The sequence below is a fragment of the Silurus aristotelis genome (assembly GCF_946808225.1).
Source record: "Silurus aristotelis genome assembly, chromosome: 2".
NCBI lineage: Eukaryota > Metazoa > Chordata > Actinopteri > Siluriformes > Siluridae > Silurus > Silurus aristotelis.
The window spans coordinates 22,992,714-23,011,450 of record NC_139575.1 but is presented as its reverse complement, the minus strand read 5'-3'; the positions used below and the strand labels follow the sequence as shown (position 1 = coordinate 23,011,450).

The 18,737-nt window shown below is 36.9% G+C and overlaps 1 protein-coding gene across 4 annotated transcripts in view; it reads left to right on the top strand.

The window, feature by feature from the left end:
* The window catches only part of arhgap9 (Rho GTPase activating protein 9), a 45,953-nt gene that overhangs the window by 7,206 nt on the left and 20,010 nt on the right, over positions 1–18,737 (top strand). For 2 of the 4 annotated variants that reach the window (XM_083529617.1, XM_083529618.1), the window contains exons 2-5: positions 3,559–4,041; positions 5,791–6,101; positions 15,001–15,219; positions 15,383–15,460. In XM_083529617.1, the coding sequence (XP_083385743.1) occupies positions 3,657–4,041; positions 5,791–6,101; positions 15,001–15,219; positions 15,383–15,460 (993 nt within the window). In that variant the 5' untranslated portion in view covers positions 3,559–3,656. Of the gene's footprint in view, positions 1–3,558; positions 4,042–5,622; positions 5,648–5,790; positions 6,102–15,000; positions 15,220–15,382; positions 15,461–18,737 lie in introns of those variants that run through there. The other 2 variants (XM_083529620.1, XM_083529619.1) reach the window with 2 other exon arrangements.

The window sequence follows — 18,737 nt, the reverse complement described above, 5'->3', positions numbered from 1 at the left end:
ACATAAATGAAGGCAAATACCTGCTGGTGGCTCTGTGATCGGTTTGCATATATGTGAAGATAAGTGCTGAGAGCGAGAAAATCATCGCCAAAACAAGCAATGTATCGCGTAGCAACGGACTAGATTAATTCAGTAACATTTAGGGAAAGATCAGCGATTCTGAGTTGGACTTGGTGATCTTGCATGTGGTTTCCTGTTTTCTCCATTTGTGCTCACTTCAAACCTTTCTCGTCACTTCCTGCAAAAACAGAAGCATATTAGCTAAATAGGCCAATTTAAATGATGGGGTACAAGAGAAACGAGGACAATTCATATGAAATAAATGCTTATTGTGAGTGACCCTTTGGCTATTTTGCAGATTTTTTATCAAAATGAAATTCTACCTCACAGCTGCTGAAATGTTTTTGTGTGTACCAGATATGTGTGTCACTGGGTGTGTGGGAGTACACATGTGCTCCATATGGTGAGAAGGTGGTTTGGTTTTTAACATAAACCACACTAAGCATCGCTTAAGCACACTACTCTCTGCAGTAAGGATTAAGAATCCTCCATTCTCTTGTTGTGCTCACACTCACACACACACACACACACACACACACACACACACACACACACACACACACACACACACACACACACATGCACATTATGCATGCAGGAAGCCAGGCTGTGGCCTTGTTTACCTCTTGTATAGCAAGCTGTTCCAACATCAACCTGCTTGCTGTTTACATTATTTATTCTATTCCTACTGCATTCATGAGAGGATGGAAATTCAGTCAAAAACTTCAATCATGAGTTCAAATATTTTTCGTTCGTCTTTCAGAGCAGAGTTTGAGTATATTGTTGGTATCAGCACATGATGTTGCACAGAAAATGTAAATGTAAGACATGGTGTGAAGAAATTAAAAACGTAAACATTTTACATTTTTACCATTCAAGATTTTAAGATACTGGTCATGTTGTACATAAGGTCATATTTACATCATTAATCTTTTAAACAAAAATGTGGAGTTTATGGTATTCAATTATATGATATTTTGATGTCATCAAATTATGTTAAATTAAAATATCTAAATTATTTTGGTCAGAACATATTCAAGTATAAATTTAGATTTATATTCAGTAGCAAGACTTATAAAGGATTATTATGTGGGGGTCCTGTCGAGGAACTTTAGATGACTGGTGCATAACTATTGATTTTCTGTCTGTTTAGTGAGATAGACTATTTCTGCACATGTGCAAAGCCCTTGCTGTAGATGTATATTATCACAATGTTAAATTGTTTTTAGTGCTGAGCTGTCATTGAACATGGGCCTAATACTGGTGGTGGGTTCTTCTTAGGTGAACACGTTTACCTCATATGGGTGTAAATTACTGTTTAATGTTATCTTATTTTAATAATGATCAGAACGAACCTGCACCACAGTTATGAGAATAAATGTGGAAAATGTGGGGAAACCCAAAGCGGCACACATGAAAGATAACTGATGTGCAAAGGGAAATTTATACACCTGTTTAGCAGAAGATTGATATAATAAGCGAAAGTTGTACTGAAAAATGTAGAATGGCATAAAGAAGGGTATAAAGAAGTGTGTTCAGACTGTATGGTCTTCAATAATTATATGAAGCTAATCAGCTTTATTTCTTTGTAATAAAGACTCATTTTTTTGGAGCCCTGAGTGCTCCTTGATTTCTTCGATCATCTGAGAACTGCTTTGCTATACTTTGTTGCAAATTTGCCACAACAGGTCCCGGCCAAGTCAAATTCACTCGTTAAAGTTAAAAGGGTGCATACAAAAATACTAAGAAACTCCTGTCCAAATTATTGAAAATATTTTGGACTGAAGATGAAATTGTTGAATTGATTATATAAGCATTCAAGCATTTTCTGTAGAGATCTAACACATATCGTATATTAAACATGTTTTATCATGGCCGATGAACATGTCACTAACCTTGCTTATTGTATAATACATTATCTGATTAACCATTAAGTAGCTGAGTACTGAGTACTAAGAGGTATGTAATAAAATTTTTGTAGGTGATTTTGATAATTGTAGATCTGCAGAATAATAAGTAGTAATGCCTCCCACTACTAAGGTAATACTAACAAGTCTGATCAGATTGATGGTAGAGCAGTCTTTTCAGATTTGGATTATGTATTGTAAAACCGAAAACTTCTTTGCTGTACCAAAAAAGAATGAAGTACCATTTACCTCAGCTCACTTATTTTGACATCTAATTACGCTGATGTGCTAAAAGATGAATTAATTTGCATAGTTGCCACATACCAATAAAATTCCTACTGGATGATGATTGGTTTGCTTAAACTATTCTATGGACTGTTCGAAAAATTAAGACATGTTCTGGACAAGATTGTAAGAATGTCTGCACTGGTTACTGTGTGGTCTTTTATAGGGTATGTTGTAACATTCTGTAATATTTTAAATAAGTTTCTCAGGGAACACTTGTTCAATTGAGCTAAAATTTGTCATACTGTGCCTTTTTGTTACTCTGGAGGAGGATTTCCAATGATGACCACCATCAGCTTTCGGCAGGTGACATGATGACAATTAAGCTAAAAAATAAACCACTGCTGAGGGATGCGACTTACGTTTTATAAATAAAAAAAACAGTCTGCTTCTTGTGAGGTATAATCTTAAAGTTCCTTGGCATTGTAGTTAAATTATATATAAAATTGTTTATAAAATATAAATAATACAAATTGGGCCATTGATCAATACTACATATAACTATATGAGTCAACTAGTATTTAAACTACAAGGCCTGGACTAGTTCACAAATGTTACTTTCAGCAGATTATTTAACATGCCAACATGATCAATATGATATGCTGTAATTTTCAATTTACTCAGAAACTATTTATTACAGCTAAGATTTGCTACAGTGCTAATCTGCAAGTGGAATTGTAATGGCAACTAAAAAATGGCGTTCTGGCAACGGAGCTCTTTATATGTTCTGTGTAACCACACAAACTGGTCATTGGGACCACTACCTACATAAAGTGTGCATATATTACTACTTACACTGACATTTACAACATTTGACAGAATGCCTTTTTTCAGATTGACTTACAGAAGTATCTTTCATTTTGTAGTCTTTATCAATTTTTTGATCTTTATCACTTTTTACCATTTTTTCATAGTACAAATAGTTCAGAGTTTAGGAATACTATCAAGATAAAAATCTGTTTGAAATAAGCTAGTATAGCATTTAAACTGTACAGTCTGCCTTTGAGGTTAATGAATTCTACTACCTGGATTAAGGCTACACTTTTATGAACAGTTTCCAATGGGGGAGAGAATATTGTAAACTTTTAATTTAATGGATTACAGTGTAGGGTGTGCAGATTCATTCAAATTTACAGTGTACTGTATGTTGGACATGGTGTGTGTGTGTGTGTGTGTGTGTGTGTGTGTGTGTGTGTGTGTGTGTGTGTGTGTGTGTGTGTGTGTGTGTGTTTGTGTGTGTGTCTGTGTCTGTGTGTATGTGGAATTCCTGGGATGTGCTAATCTCTTTTCTCACCACGTTTTTCAGAGCATGCCACAATGGGCATCACTCTGTCTTCTCCCACTGTCCAACATTGCTAGCTGCTACTGTGGCATCAGCCCTTCCACCTGGTGCCACTAAGAGTCATGTTGTCAGGCAGCTGGTACCGGAGCAGGAGCAGTCCCACCCACAGCCTACCAGTCAGCAGGGCATCACTGACACCTGACATTGTTGTTCTGGAGGCCCAGTATGACTACTCATACCGTGGCGCTGATGGCCGCACTGTCTCCATACACGACGGTGAGCGCTTTCTTTTGCTGAAAAAGACAAACTCTGACTGGTGGCAGGTACAGAGGATCGGAGTTGGCAAGAAAGCCAAGCCACTGTACGTACCTGCCACCTATGTCACCGAGGTGCCGGTCAACACACTGCACTCAGCACAAGTCAGCAGTCAAACAGCAGCCTCACCTCAACATTCCTATCTCATGGCTTGCGAATCACACAGCCCGTGCTCTCAGATACAGTGCTCAGGTATTGTGTGTGTGTGTGTGTGTGTGTGTGTGTGTGTGTGTGTGTGTGTGTGTGTGTGTGTGTGTGTCTTTGTCTTTGTCTTAGTATAAATGCTGTAAGTGTCATGAAAGGGAGATGGAGGCAATTAGTTTCTCAATTGGTTAATTATTCTTTTTCTTATTAATTTAAGAAATAAACACCATACTTTGTTTTTTAAGTACGTTTTATGTTGAGGAACATGTTTGGCTAGTCTTTTTTTTAAGGCTTCTCCATTTTCTCTCTTGAAAAATAATATGTTTGCCCTGAAGCCATTACTGTGTCAGGAAAATCTTAAAAGTAACAGCTCCATCTCTCATTTATTGATGGGCAACACAATTTATCTGAATTTGTGAATTCTTCACAGGTATTTATAAAAATTCAATAATATGTACAAGTATATAAGATAAGAAGAACTTTATTTGGCTGAAGGTTTGGGGAAACCTGATCATCACAACCATATGTGGTTCTTCTACAATCTGCTAGCACAATGTTTGAAGCCCATCATTATATAGAAAAAAGAAAAAGGTGCTTTTTCTCCTCCAACTGAACACCTTTGACATATACTACACACCCAACTGCACACCAAAAGACACACTAAGTACCTGATTTCACAAATACTTTTGTGTCTGAATAAGAAAATCTCGATAGCTGAACTCTAAAATCAATCTAGTGGAAAAAGTACAATTTAACTACAGGAATATATCAGATATGGGATGTTCAACAAGCATATATGGGTGTGATAGTAGAATTTCCACAAACCTTGGTCATATGGTATAAATGCAAAAATATCTGTGGTGGTAGAGTAGCTCAAATGTTACTCAAGTGAAATGTTTTACTTAAAAAAAAAAATAATTTATATCTAAAAAAGAATTATCTCTTTTTATAATGGAGACAAACAAATTAATATATGTTTCAATTGTATGCAGTCTGCTATAAAAAAGACTCTTCATCTATTTGTAACATGCAGGAAAATTGTATTACAAGACTCAAGTAATTATTTTATGATTATTATTAATATAGTTTTGTTGAGTTTAAGCTTGTAATACTTTTCCCTTTCATGCTTTTAAAAATGAAATTGAAAATCTGGAATAATTGTATTATTAATAAATTAATTAAAAAAATCCAAGCAAAAAAAAAAAAAAAAAAAAACACCCTTTAATTAGGATAAAAAATTTCATCTGCTATTGCAAAACAATCAATCTTGTTCTGTTGTTTGGTTTTGGTTTACATTTCATGCATTAGTCCTTAGCTTTTGGGGAAGATAATCTTTTCGAAATTTAATGGTTTTTACTAATCGAGAGTTTGTGCTTTCATTAGTAGAGGGAATTGATGCAGGTTAACCATAAGGCAGGGCTTTTAATGTGGTTTGGTTTTGGAGATCAGGACAAATCAGATTTCAGTCAGCTCAGTTTTGGTTGTTGAGTAGTAGCCAGTGAGGATCAGTGCTATAGGACACCACACTCAAAGCTTGCTGATTTGAATACCACCCAGGACACGCAGGGATGTTTACTTAGCAGTGTTCAGACGTCGTTCAGTGTCGTGTTGTTGAGAAAAATACTCTTTACCACATGAAAACCCGGCTAGATCGGTAAATTTTGAAAACCGGGTCTTATGTATGCATGAGGGTGGGTCTAATGAGCTATAGTCTTGTAATTTCTGTTTCATGTGAGTATTGTATTCTACTCTATTGTAAGTCTACTCTAATTGTCTTCCTGTATTTTTCATGCTCAGCACCTAGTAAAGAATTTTGTCGTTCCATGGAGGACCTGAACAGTAACAGTGCTTTTAAGAACACGTACATAGAAAAAGGCACACCGGGACAACGTTTCACCAGGTTACCCAGCTCGACATCACCTTCTCCTTCTAGTCATCTTAAGGTACCGGGGTCTCTAATACCACGCAGCAAGAGCTCAAGTCACCTGCCTTTGAACCCGTATGGGGAACTGCACATCACCAGGCCAAGTCCAAACAGCTCCCCGAAGTCCTTCAGTCAGTGGGATGTGGCAAGCAACACTCGCAAACACACTGATGGAAACATCCAGGTAACATATACACACGTACCCACACATACACATTCATGTATAGAGAAATAAGTATTACGTGCTATATTTTTATCACATCAATGTGTTAGTTAAGTTGCTATCAGACAGGCTAACTGTGATAATTTAAAGAAAATATTGCTGTTAAGTAAAATGAAATTTCACCATTAAAATCTGATGCATATAATATTAAATTTGAGTAGGTATTTCCAATTGCACTGTATTTACAGAAATATATTTAGTAACTGCATGTAAGTAGTGAAGTGCTGTAGTATAAGGTTTGGGATGAGAAAAGTGTTGATGTGCAAAAGCGCACACCTTCAACAAATATTTATTTACAAAAAGCTCTTGAGCTTGCCCTGTCTGGTGTTTATGTTTTGTACCGATACTCGGTGTGTTGTTGACATAATCACCATTGTTGTTCTCTAACTTTGCTTGCTTAAGCTCAAGGTGGTATTTAGTTATTTAGTGATATTCAATATTTAGTTTCTCTTCAGGTTATTCCTACTGAGCTATTTGTTTGTGTAAGGCTGTATTTTAGTGCATTCACGTCAGAGGATTTTGTGTAGCACCAAGCCCATAGGCAACAAGTTAGCTCACTAGCTTGGTAGCTAAATGAGATTGTGGAGAAAAAAAATACAAATAACTAGTTGAGTCCAGTAAGGCTATTCTTATTTCCCAAACTGGTTAACTTTCTATCATGTGCGTTATGTGAACCATCTTTATACGGTATCATATTAATTACTATTACTAAAGCGCTGAAGTCAACTGACTTAATAGTGGGTCATAGAACCACTAATAGAACTACTAGAAACGCAAATTTTCTATCAGTGGGGGCTACTGGTAACATGTAGCAGTTAGCACGGCCCATTTTACACAGGTCGCTGTACACATGAACATGTTGCGCTGTGACACTGATCCTACCCATTATCATTATGATTCTGATACCAACAAATTGTGGATCGGGTATTGGTGAGAATTTCTATTTAAATCTGATATCATTTTTTGTGACAAAAGGTAAAGACTGCAGTTGGATATGGAAAGGAAATAGTAATGTTTATAATAGTAATATAAAGAGGATTGATGTTTTTTTTTTTTATACAGGTGTATCTCAATAAATTAGAATATCATTTAAAAGGTTTTTTTTTTTTAGTAATTCAATACAAAAAGTGAAACTCATATATTATATAGATTCATCACACACAGACTAATATATTTTAAGTGTTTATTTATTTTAATTTTGATGATTATGGCTTTAAGCTAGTGAAAACCCAAAATTCAGTATCTCAGAAAATTAGAATATTTTTGGTTCCCTGAGCCTTTAAATAATTTCTTAGTCTGATTCAGGCTACACAATCATGGGGAAGACTGCTGACTTGACAGTTGTCCAGAAGACGATCATTGACACCCTGCACATGGAGGGTAAGACATAAAAGGTCATCACTAAAGAAGCTGCTGTTCACAGAGTGCTGTATCCAAGCACATTAATAGAAAGTTAAATTGAAGGGAAAAAGGTGAAACAAATCCCATTCAAGAATTTGGTGGAGATTCACAAAGAGTGGACTGCAGTTGGAGTCAGTGCTTCAAGAGCCAGCCCTCCACAGATGAGTCCATGGGCTACAACTGACACAATCCTTGTGTCAACAGCCAATCCTGAACCAGAGACAACGTCAGAGGTGTCTTACCTGGTCAAAGGACAAAAAGGACTGGACTGTTGCTCAGTGGGCCAAAGTCAACTTTTCAGATGAAAGGAAAGAGAATTTAGCATTTTATTTGGAAATCAAGGTCCCAGAGTGTGGAAGAAGAGAGGAGAGGCACAGATTCCAAGTTGCTTGAGGTTCAGTGTAAAGTTTGCACAGTCAGTGGTGGTTTGGAGAGTCGTGTCATCTGCTGGTGTTGGTCCACTGTGTTTTATCAGGTCCAAGGTCCGCACAACTCACCAGACCTAAACACCATAAAGAATCTATGTATGTATTGTCAAAAAAGAAAATGAGAAACAAGAGAACAAAAAATGCAAATGAGCTGAAGGCCACTGTCAAAGAAATCTGGGCTCCACACCACCTCAGCACTGCCACAGACTGATCAACTCCATGCCAAGCCGAATTGAGGCAGTAATTAAAGCAAAAGGAGCCCCTACCAAGTATTGAGTACATATACAATAAATGAACATACTTTCCAGAAGGCCAATAATTCACAAAAAAATTTACGTGTTCTAGTTTTTTTAGACTGTGAATTGGTTGGTTTATGTTAAAGCCTAAATCATCAAAACTAAAAGAAATAAACACTTGAAATGTATTAGTCTGTGTGTGATATATCTATATAGTATACGAGTTTCACTTTTTGTATTGAATTATTAAAATAAATCAACTTTTTAATGATATTCTAATTTATTGAGATGCACCTGTATTTCCACTATATTACACTGTATTTCTTTTTTGTGATTAGGGATTAACTGTGAAGCTTATCAGTAATGTATTGGGAAAGAACACTTGGTTTGATGCCATATCTACATTCAATGGGTTTTATACTGCTGCAATACATGTATTGCATTTTTTTTTTTCGCTTTGTAACCAAAACCTCCTTTGAAGAACGAGGATGTAACAGTTTTTTTTTTAATGGATTGGCCTGCAGTTCAACTGTAGATGATTAGCATAAATAATAAATACTTTGTTTCAGAAATGAACAAGCAACAACAACCAAATTCTTTCTTTATTCAAGCCTGTAAGAGGATTATCAAATTTAGTTGCATTCATTTTAGTTAACAAAGAAGTTTTCAATACACAGACTGACTCATCTCAGACTCTAATTAATTTCATCAGATCTAACTATGTAATTATAAAGACATTAATTAGTCTAGATTTTTTTTTTTTTTTTAAATATTGTAACACTAGACTGCACTAGACTTTCCTTGGAAAGCAGCAGGGTCATTATTTTTTATACATTAACCTTTCATGTGCTTTTTTCAGCATTGGCTAAATTGATTAATTGGTTATTTTCTAAATATTTTGATATATGCTTTTATATCAAAAAGTATTGGCACCACTGGCTTTTTCATGCGTATGTGGTTTTTCACCAAACTGATAACTGTCTTTGGATGTGGTAGCATTAAATTTTTCCTTCATTTGAACTATGATACGTAAACCTGTTTCAGCATGACAATGCCTCTGTGCACAAAGCCAGTTCCATGAAGATATGACTTACATGGTTAGGACCGGAAGATCTAAAATAGCCTGCTATATAGCTCTGACCTCAAATCGATTAAATACCTTTCAGAGGAATTTAAAGGATGACTGTACAACTGATCTCTTCACCCTACATCAGTACCTGACTTTACTAATGCCCTTGTGGCTAAATTAGCACAAATCCCTACAACCGCTGTCCAAAATCAAGTGGAACATCTTCCCAGAAGAGTGGAGGTTTTTATAACAGCAAATGGGGACTAAATGTGGAATGGGATTAAGAAAAACACACACAGATCTTATGGTCAGGTGTCCACAAACTTTCAAGTTTCAGGTGTCCATAGAGTATACATTGTGCATACATACAGTAACTATTTTAGTATATCTTCTCAAAGGACAATTCTATAGAAATTAAACTTGGATATATTTTAGAGTAGTCAATGTGCAGCTTGTGTAGCAGTACAGATTTACTGTCCTCTGAAAATAACTCAACATACAGCCATTATTGTCAAAATAGCTGCCAACAATAGTGAGTACATAGAGTGCAAAGCCACAAGTTGTATTTATCATGTTCATGTTTTTGTCTGCTTGACAGGACCATACAAATTTGTGTATCTTCTATTAGAGCAGTTCAAATGTGGTGCTTTGAGTACAATTCTCTCATACTGACCACTGGATGATCAAAATGGCACCTCATGGCAAAGACTCTCTGAGGATCTGAGAATTTGATATTTTGCTACACAAAGATGGCCTAGGCTATAAAAAGATCACTGAAACTGAGTAAGAGTATAGTGGCCATGGTCATACAAAGGTTTTCGAAGACAGGTTTCACTCAGGACAGGCCTCGCAAGGGTCGATCAAAGACGTTGAGTCCTCGTGCTGTGCGTCAGGTGCAGAAGCTGACTTTAAAAAAATGAGACGTATCATAAGTGCTGCCAGCATTGCTTTAAAGGTTGCAGAAGCGGAGGGTTCTCTTATCATCAGTGCAGTCAGTGCTCAAACCATATGCCGTGCACTGCAACAAGTCGGTTTGCATGGCTGTCATTCCTAAAGTAAGCCTCTCCTGAAGCTGGCTCATAAGAAAGCCTGCAAACAGTTTGCTAAAGACCAAGAGCTTAAATTACTGGAACCAGTCCTGTGAGGAATGAGTTCTGTGGTCTGATGAGACTAAAATGGTTCAGTTGTTGTCCAGCATGTCCGGCGACGCCATGGTGAGGCGTACCATGATTCCAACATGTACTGTGACGTTCAGAAGCAGAACTTGATGCCCTTCTTTCAAAAACTGTGCCGAACAGCAGTTTTCCAGCATAAAAATTAGCCCAAACACACCGGCAAGTTGACAACTGCCTTACTGAAGGTAAAGGTGATGGAGTGGCCAAGTATGTCTCCAGACCTGAACTCTATTGAGCACCTCTGGCGCATTCTCAAGCAGAAGTTGCAGAAGCGGCATGTATCTAACATATAGTAGCTCTGTGATTTTATTATACAGGAGTGAAAGAGGATCCCAACAACAACCTGTGCAGCTCTGGTGAATTCCATGCCCGAAAGATAACAATGGTGCTCATAAAAAATATTGACACAGTTTTGACATGTTTACTTAGGGTGTATTTATTTTTGTTGCCAGTTATTTTGACTATATGTTGAGTTATTTTCAGAGGACAGTAAATCTATACTGCTATACAAGCTGCACACTGACAACTTTAACGTATATCCAAGTTTTATTTCTATAGAGACTTTGACTTTGATAGTGTATCCTTTGTAGTGGCATTCAGTATAACCCAAACCCCACACACATTCATACACACACATGCACATACACATACACACATACACCCTTCCTGCTAATGGTGAGCTCATGATTTTTTTTAGAATGTGTAGTGAGAAGTGAGAATCTCACTGTCGCATTTACTGTCTCCTTTTTCGTCATTTCCAAAACCAGCATGTCCCAAAATGTTTTCTTCCTCTTAGACTTCAGCGATTTGGCAAAATTTTAAACTGATTCATTATAAAAGAATATGTTACGATATTTTTCTTTCAGCAGCGAGTTCCTCAGCAGGCCCCCTATTAATTTTGAAGTTAATAAGACAAAAAAAAACAAAAGCTTGTGAACCTAGAACCGGTAATCTCCAAATCAATTTAAAAAACTTGAATTGCTGACACTGCAGACATCTTTTATAAATGTTCTCTAAACGTCTCCTCACAGGAAATTCCACCAAACCAAAGAGGACACACATTTCAATAATCTATTAATGTAACCACACATCTACACCATCTTGTTATGTACACTCATATCACAGCAACTGACAGTTATCCCTGTTAATGGTTAAGAATTTGCAGCTTGATAGTGCCTAGATTTGAACTCATGACCTTCTCTTCAGAAGTCTAACACCTTAACCACTGAGCTACCACTTCCCTTAAGATCCAACAGGCATACAAGCACCCAAGATTAAAATGTTTACATATTAAAGTGATTGGACAGATGTATGTAAATACTGTATTCAGAATTATTGTCAGTGCTATGCTTTTATAGATTGTGAATCTCCAGATTAGTTCAGAGCATTAAACAGCATTGTTGTATAATACTCTATACCAAAGGCAAACATATTTTTACTTCGATTGGAATTCATCATTAGTGTGTGTAGTAAAGCCAGTCAGGGGTCACAGTCAGCATGTGCACATTAGTAAAAACAATGAGCGAAGGTGCCGATAGCTGAAAAAAGACTTTATTTAAACCACAACAGTTTCCTCTCCACAACAGATATGGAAGTAACATATGAATATCTCCAGATGCTAAATATGTGTACTGAAACTTGGAGAGCTTGCTTCAGGTTAAATGGTGTTTGAGATAGAGGAAGTGTTATACATGACTTTATTAGTTAGGGCTGCTGTAAAAATAGTAGTTGCTGTGAAAATTTAGCATTGAATACAATACAATTTTAAACTTAAAGCTGAAAATATATACTATGTACAAATGTAGTTTATATGAGAGCAGCATTGTTATCCATGGCTGAATGCATATGTTTCCTGCCATATTCTTTAGCACAGAATTTAATAAAAAATATTATTCATACAGCTTTGAAATGGTAAAGTAATAATAACTTTATTTCAAAAATCATTAAAAATAAAACGTTTCCAGAAATTTTGCAATACATCAAACTAATGAAATAAAGACAAAAGTTGTAAAAAAAAAAAAAATTACATGGTTAAAAAGTCATCAGTCTCCTGATATAGTACTTTGTAGAGCCACCTTTTTGCTTTAAATACAGCCATTATTCCTTTTGGATAAAAAAAAATTCTTATACTAGCACCTATGAGTAGATTAGGGAATATTTGCCCATTCGTCCTTGCAGACATGCTTTAGTTAAATTCTATAGTAAGTGTCATTAATTCAAGTCCATTCACAGATTTTCTATTAAATTTAAGTCAGGGCTCTGCCTTGGCTAATCAAGGACATTCATCTCCCTGTCCTTTAATCATCTACCACTGCACACCTCAACAATGTTTAACAACCCAGTTCTTCTTTTGAGTCTGGTTTCTCTCAAGGTTTCTTCCTCATGCCATCTCAGTGAGTTTTTCCTTGCCACAGTTGCCATTAACTTGCTTATTAGGGACGAACTTACAATTATAAGGAATAACATACATGTACTTGGCAGTTTCTATTTCAATCTGACCATTCGCCCTGTCCCAGCTGAAGACCCCCACAAAATAATGCTGGCACTATCGTTCTCCACAGTAGTTATGGTGTGTTTTGGGTGGTGTGCTGTGTTTAATTTTTCACCTGAAATTTTAGCGCTTGGAGTTCAGTCCAAAAACGTTTATTAAGGTCTTATTACACCATTGCAGATGGTTTTAGTGTGTAGCATAGAACAAACACTAAAAAGTCTGAGTGTGGCAGACTTCTTTCTTGCCATCCTGTCATACAGGCCAGCTTTGTGTAAAGCTTGTGAGATATTTTTCTAATTCACAGACCAAGTAGTCCCAGCCATAAAGCCTTGTAATTGGCCTTATGGAAGCTTCTGTGATCAATGTTCTCCCAGCTGGATCATCGAGTTTTGATGGCCAGCCCGATCTAGACAACATGTTGGTGAATCCATATGCTTTCCTCATACCATCTAAGGGAGTTTTTAATTGCCACAGTTGCCCCAGGCTTGCTCATCAGAGATAAACACACAATTCCCTTAAATTCTTAAATTAAGTGAAGCTGCTTTGAGACAATGTGCATTGTAAAAAGCACTATAGAAATAAACCTGAACTTGAACTAGACTTTCTCCACTTTCACTTTCTCAAACCCTGTCTTTATATGAAGGGAAATTGCCATTTCAGACAGCTGTTTACTTAGAATATTCTGCAATGACCTACATATGAATGTGTTTGTCAAGTAGGTAACAACGTAACAACAGGATATAGAACACTGTCATTTCATCTTCTGCTTTCTCTTTTGCTGTTGATATTCAAGAGCAGCCCCCTGGTGGTAAGTGACTGTTACATGCGTGTCAATTCTCAATACAGTTACTTCAATGTAAGACCTTAAAAAACCTGGTCACTTTTTAACCTTTTTAGGCAAATCATTTTACCTTGGATAAATGTTGTGTAGTTGAAGTGAATTCCAGCAACAAATTTTAGTCTGTGATTCAGTTTTTTTTTCTTTAGATAGATGTGTTGATCCGGTTTATTGGTCTCTCATTCTGCTTCATGCTTTATCCGTTTACATGTTGATTGTCTTTATTCATTTTTGAATGTAATTCATTACACATACTGTATGTGTATGACTGTATTTGTGTGAAGCTAACACTTATAATCAGTATATTATACTTATAATTAATTATACTATAATAAAAACGTAACAAGCCTAAAGGTTATAGCCTGAAAAGACTCATGAAACTTAAAGTCTCATATCAACCTAGGTGTCATAAAAAAAGAAAACCAAACAACTAAAAACATTTATTATGTTATTTCCTGTTATTCTTAATGGTCTAGCAGCTATTAACTGCTGTTCCTTCACCTGCCTTGTTTTTTCTCTCACTTTGCCCTGATAACCTTTCTGTGTAAAACTTATGTAATAAGTTGTGTCATAATCTGTTATATGTGGCCTGTCTTCCATACTTAAAAGTCCACGTGTAATCGATGTATATACATCATGAGTGTTTCAGTTGGTACTAGTTTCACAGCCATGCAGTTTTTGTAAATGAATTTGAACATATTGTTTTCATAATTCATCAGCACTGTGGAAGAAGAATGTTCATTATGTTGGTACCTTTACATTCTCGACAGGATGCTTAGGGGTATTGTACAGTACTATATATATTTTAATCCTATAAAGTGCTTATTTATTTATTTTTGCATATTTGTTACTTAAATGATTCAAGTGATAAAGAAAATTTTAAAAGACAACCAAAGTAATAGATAGCTTAAGAGATTTCTTGATTCAACCAGTAATCAGGTTTGGGTGTGGCAAGTAAAATTAAACTCAGCTTTCCAAAAATGTCACAGTTCATTTATGATAGTAGCAAGGGGGGGCACATAGGGCCAGGCAGGTTTGGACAGTTATTTTCCCTTAATAAATGAAATTATCATTTAAATACTGTATTTTGTATTTACTCTGGTTCTTTGGGCAATATCAAATACAAAACTTTCACAGCACTGTATGTTTAACAATATTTAATATATTATTTACAATGCTGGTACGTTTTTAAAAGTCTATCTTTATCCCGCTTTTTTTTCAGACCTTCACCTCTCACAATTCATTGCCTGACACACAGAGGAAGCAAGGCACAGATGTCCCTAACCCACTCCCGGGCCAGAAGCCTTTGCAGATACTAAATCTGTGGGAGCAGTATCAAGACCCTGCCTCCAGTCGCTTTTATTATGTCAACAGTTGTACGAAGGAGCGCTCATGGAAGCCGCCACGTAGAGCTCGCCTGAGTGATCATATCCAAAACACGGTAACTAGGCACTTACGTTTTTTGCCCATGTAGATGCCTTCATTAAAGCCCTGAGGGTTCAAGTTAAATTCTTTTATCTTTTTACTACGAAGCATGTTATGACATTGCGATATTTCTCTTTCTCTCCATTTTCTATCACGTGTTCTTGCCATCTTGTTTCCAGGCCAACGTTACACAGTTTGGGACTTTCCCATGTGACTCCGCCCACCTGTCACTTCCCCTTTACAACTCAGGAAGCAGGGTAAAACAACTATATATGTGTATATCAATGTATATGTGTGTGTGTGTGTGTGTGTGTGTGTGTGTGTGTGTGTGTGTGTGTGTGTGTGTGTGTAGAAAGGATCTAGGATCAATTTTATTTCAGGTAACAGGTGTCATAGGTGGTCTAATAATTAGTGGCCTGGACCACAAACATTGTGTTGGGAGACCGGCAGTGGTAGATAACAATGGTGCTCACACAAAATATTGACATTTTGGTCCATTTTGGAATGTTTATTTGGGGTAACACCCCAAATAAACACCCCACTTTGACAATAATGGCTGTATTTGATGTTATTTTTAGACGACAGTGAATGTGTACTGCTATCCAAGTTTCATTTCTGTAGTATTGTCCCTTATATATATATATATATATATATATATATATATATATATCTTCTTCTTCTTTCGGCTTCTCCCATTAGGGGTCGCCACAGCGGATCATCCATCTCCACATCCCCCTGTCCTCTACATCTGCCTCATTCAAACCAACTACCTAAGAATCCTCCTTGGTCTTCCTCTTTTCCTCCTTCCTAGTGGCTCCATCCTCAGCATTCTCCTACAGATATACCCCATGTCCTTCCCATGTCCAAACAATCACAATCTCGCCTCCCTCACCTTGTCTCCAAAACATCCTACATGCGCTGTCCCTCTAATAAACTCATTTCTAACCCTGTTTCTAAAGTCCATCCTCGTCACTCCCAACGAAAATCTCAACATCTTCAGCTCTGCTACCTCCAGCTCCACCTCCTGTCTTTTACTCAATGCCACTGTCTCTAAAACATACAACATTGCAGGTCTCACCACAGTCCTATAAACTTTCCTTTCACTCTTGCAGATACTCTTCTATCACAAATCACTCCTGCCGCTTTTCTTCATCCACTCCACCCTGCCTGCACTCTTTTCTTCACTTCTCTCTCTCTCTCTCTCTCTCTCTCTCTCTCTCTCTCTCTCTCTCTCTCTCTCTCTCTCTCTATATATATATATATACTTACTGTCCATCAAACTTTCAGGTCAGCCGAGCCTTAAGAATCTAAGGCTTTCATGTGCACAGACTAATCGGAACTGGACAGGTTAAAAGACCAAGTGTTTTTATTTTTAACTGTCCAGTTTGTGTGAGCCTGTATCCATAATGGCAATGATTCTTGTCCTTGGTTAATAGTAGTAGAAGACCTGCCCTTCCTGCCCTTTATACCCCATTATAGCTTAGTACCTCATGATTTGATGTGGTTTGTGCTCACCATAGTTAACAGCAAAGAGGACTTTAAGTTCCTGTTATAGACTTCCTGTCAGTGCAAAACAGTCTGGTCAATCTCAAATGTTATCTGATCAACAAATTTCAAATAATACAGATTAAAAAATGTAATGCATTTGTTTTCTCCTAGTGGTAAAACAGACACTGGCTCTTTTTTCCAAACATTTCAAGTCAATTACAGTTCACAAGATTGTCCAATTATTCCCACTCGAATGACCACACATGAACCTAAAACATACATACAGAAAGGCCTTGGAAATTTTATCAGAGGTTCTAACGATTTATTGTAAAGCACCAACAAAAGTATGTAATTTAATTTATAATTTATGACTTTGTCTGCTGAAGGATTCAGGGGGTAAGAATTTCATTGTTTGATGTAGCAGATTGTTTTGTGTAAACATAACGAAAAACTCTGAAATCTTTGTTTCAGCATTAAATATTTACGTATAAAGGTATATATAAAGTAGAGAAAATAAAAGTTCTATCACATTCTATGTAGAAGCAAACGTTAGGTCTAGAAATTTAGACTTGAATTGTATTAAAGAAATTGTACTGATGTACTTGGTTACTGATATGTTGAAATTCCATATCTGCATCTGGTAATGACCTTGAGAGAGAGAGAGAGAGAGAGAGAGAGAGAGAGAGAGAGAGAGAGAGAGAGAGAGAGAGAGAGAGAGAGAGAGAGAGATTGACTGCACATTGGCTGGGTGTTCTGTGTTTGTTGGTAGAACTCCATGTATGCAGACTGAACATGGACGGATCAATGGTAAGTTTTGATAATCTCTAAACCGAAAGCATTTCCTGGAGGTCACTTTACAGTCTATTACAACTATCTAGACAATACAGGCAGGCCAAAACACACACACACACACACACACACACACACACACACACACACACACACACACACACACACACACACACACTGGTGGCCTGAGGGTGAGTGTGCACAGAGCAGAAGGCAGAGTCAAATTAAAATAGGGATTATGCTTTCCATCTTGAGTTATTTATTTATTTATTTGTCCCAGATTGCTTTTTTTTTTTTAGCTAATCCCTCTAGTGTTTAGTGTTTAAAGGCAATGCCTGTTTAATCAGATACTAATGTCCAGACCAGGTTTCTATCTTGGTAACCAGACACACACACACACACACACACACACACACACACACACACACACACACACACACACACACACACACACACACACACACACACACACAGCATTTATAGCGCTGCAAAATGCTTATGTGGTAACACTGTTTTAGCAGGACCACTTAAACTATTTTGCAGTTTTTTGTTCTGTTGTGTATATGTGAAAGAGAAAGAGGGAGCCATACAGATAGAACATAGACAGAGAGAAAGAGAGAGAGAGAGAGAGAGAGAGAGAGAGAGAGAGAGAGAGAGAGAGAGAGAGAGAGAGAGAGAGAGAGAGAGAGAAGGTCAAATGTCTAAAATATTTTTTTCTTCAACAGCTTCCTTTTTGTTTGATGTATACTTTAATAAGGATATTTATAGCATGACATTAAGTAACAGGACAGACTACATGAGTGATGAAGGAATGTGTGCCACACAATGCTGGCATCAAGTTCTATCTTTAGTCACAAAAGTTCTAAACCAATCAAATTCACAAGTTGTTCTTATGCCAACACTGAGATGTAGTAGACTAATATGCATGAAGATCCGTACTGCAGTATATGCATGATGTCTGGTTTGACAGCTGTGGTTAAAATCACATAGTCAGTCAGGATCTCAAGCATTCAGTTTTGCTCTTAAGTGGCTTTTCTTGAAGTAGAGTGAAGGATTGTAGCTGTTAAACACCATGTTACTCAGAACACTTTCCTGCCTACAAAAAGGCTTTTCATCTTTAGTTATTCTTCTAGTGTTAAAAGGCGAATGCCTGTTGATACATTGCTGAGGGCCAGACCAAGTTTCTACTTTGGTAACCGGATGTGCCCCACACACACACACACACACACACACACACACACACACACATGTGCACGC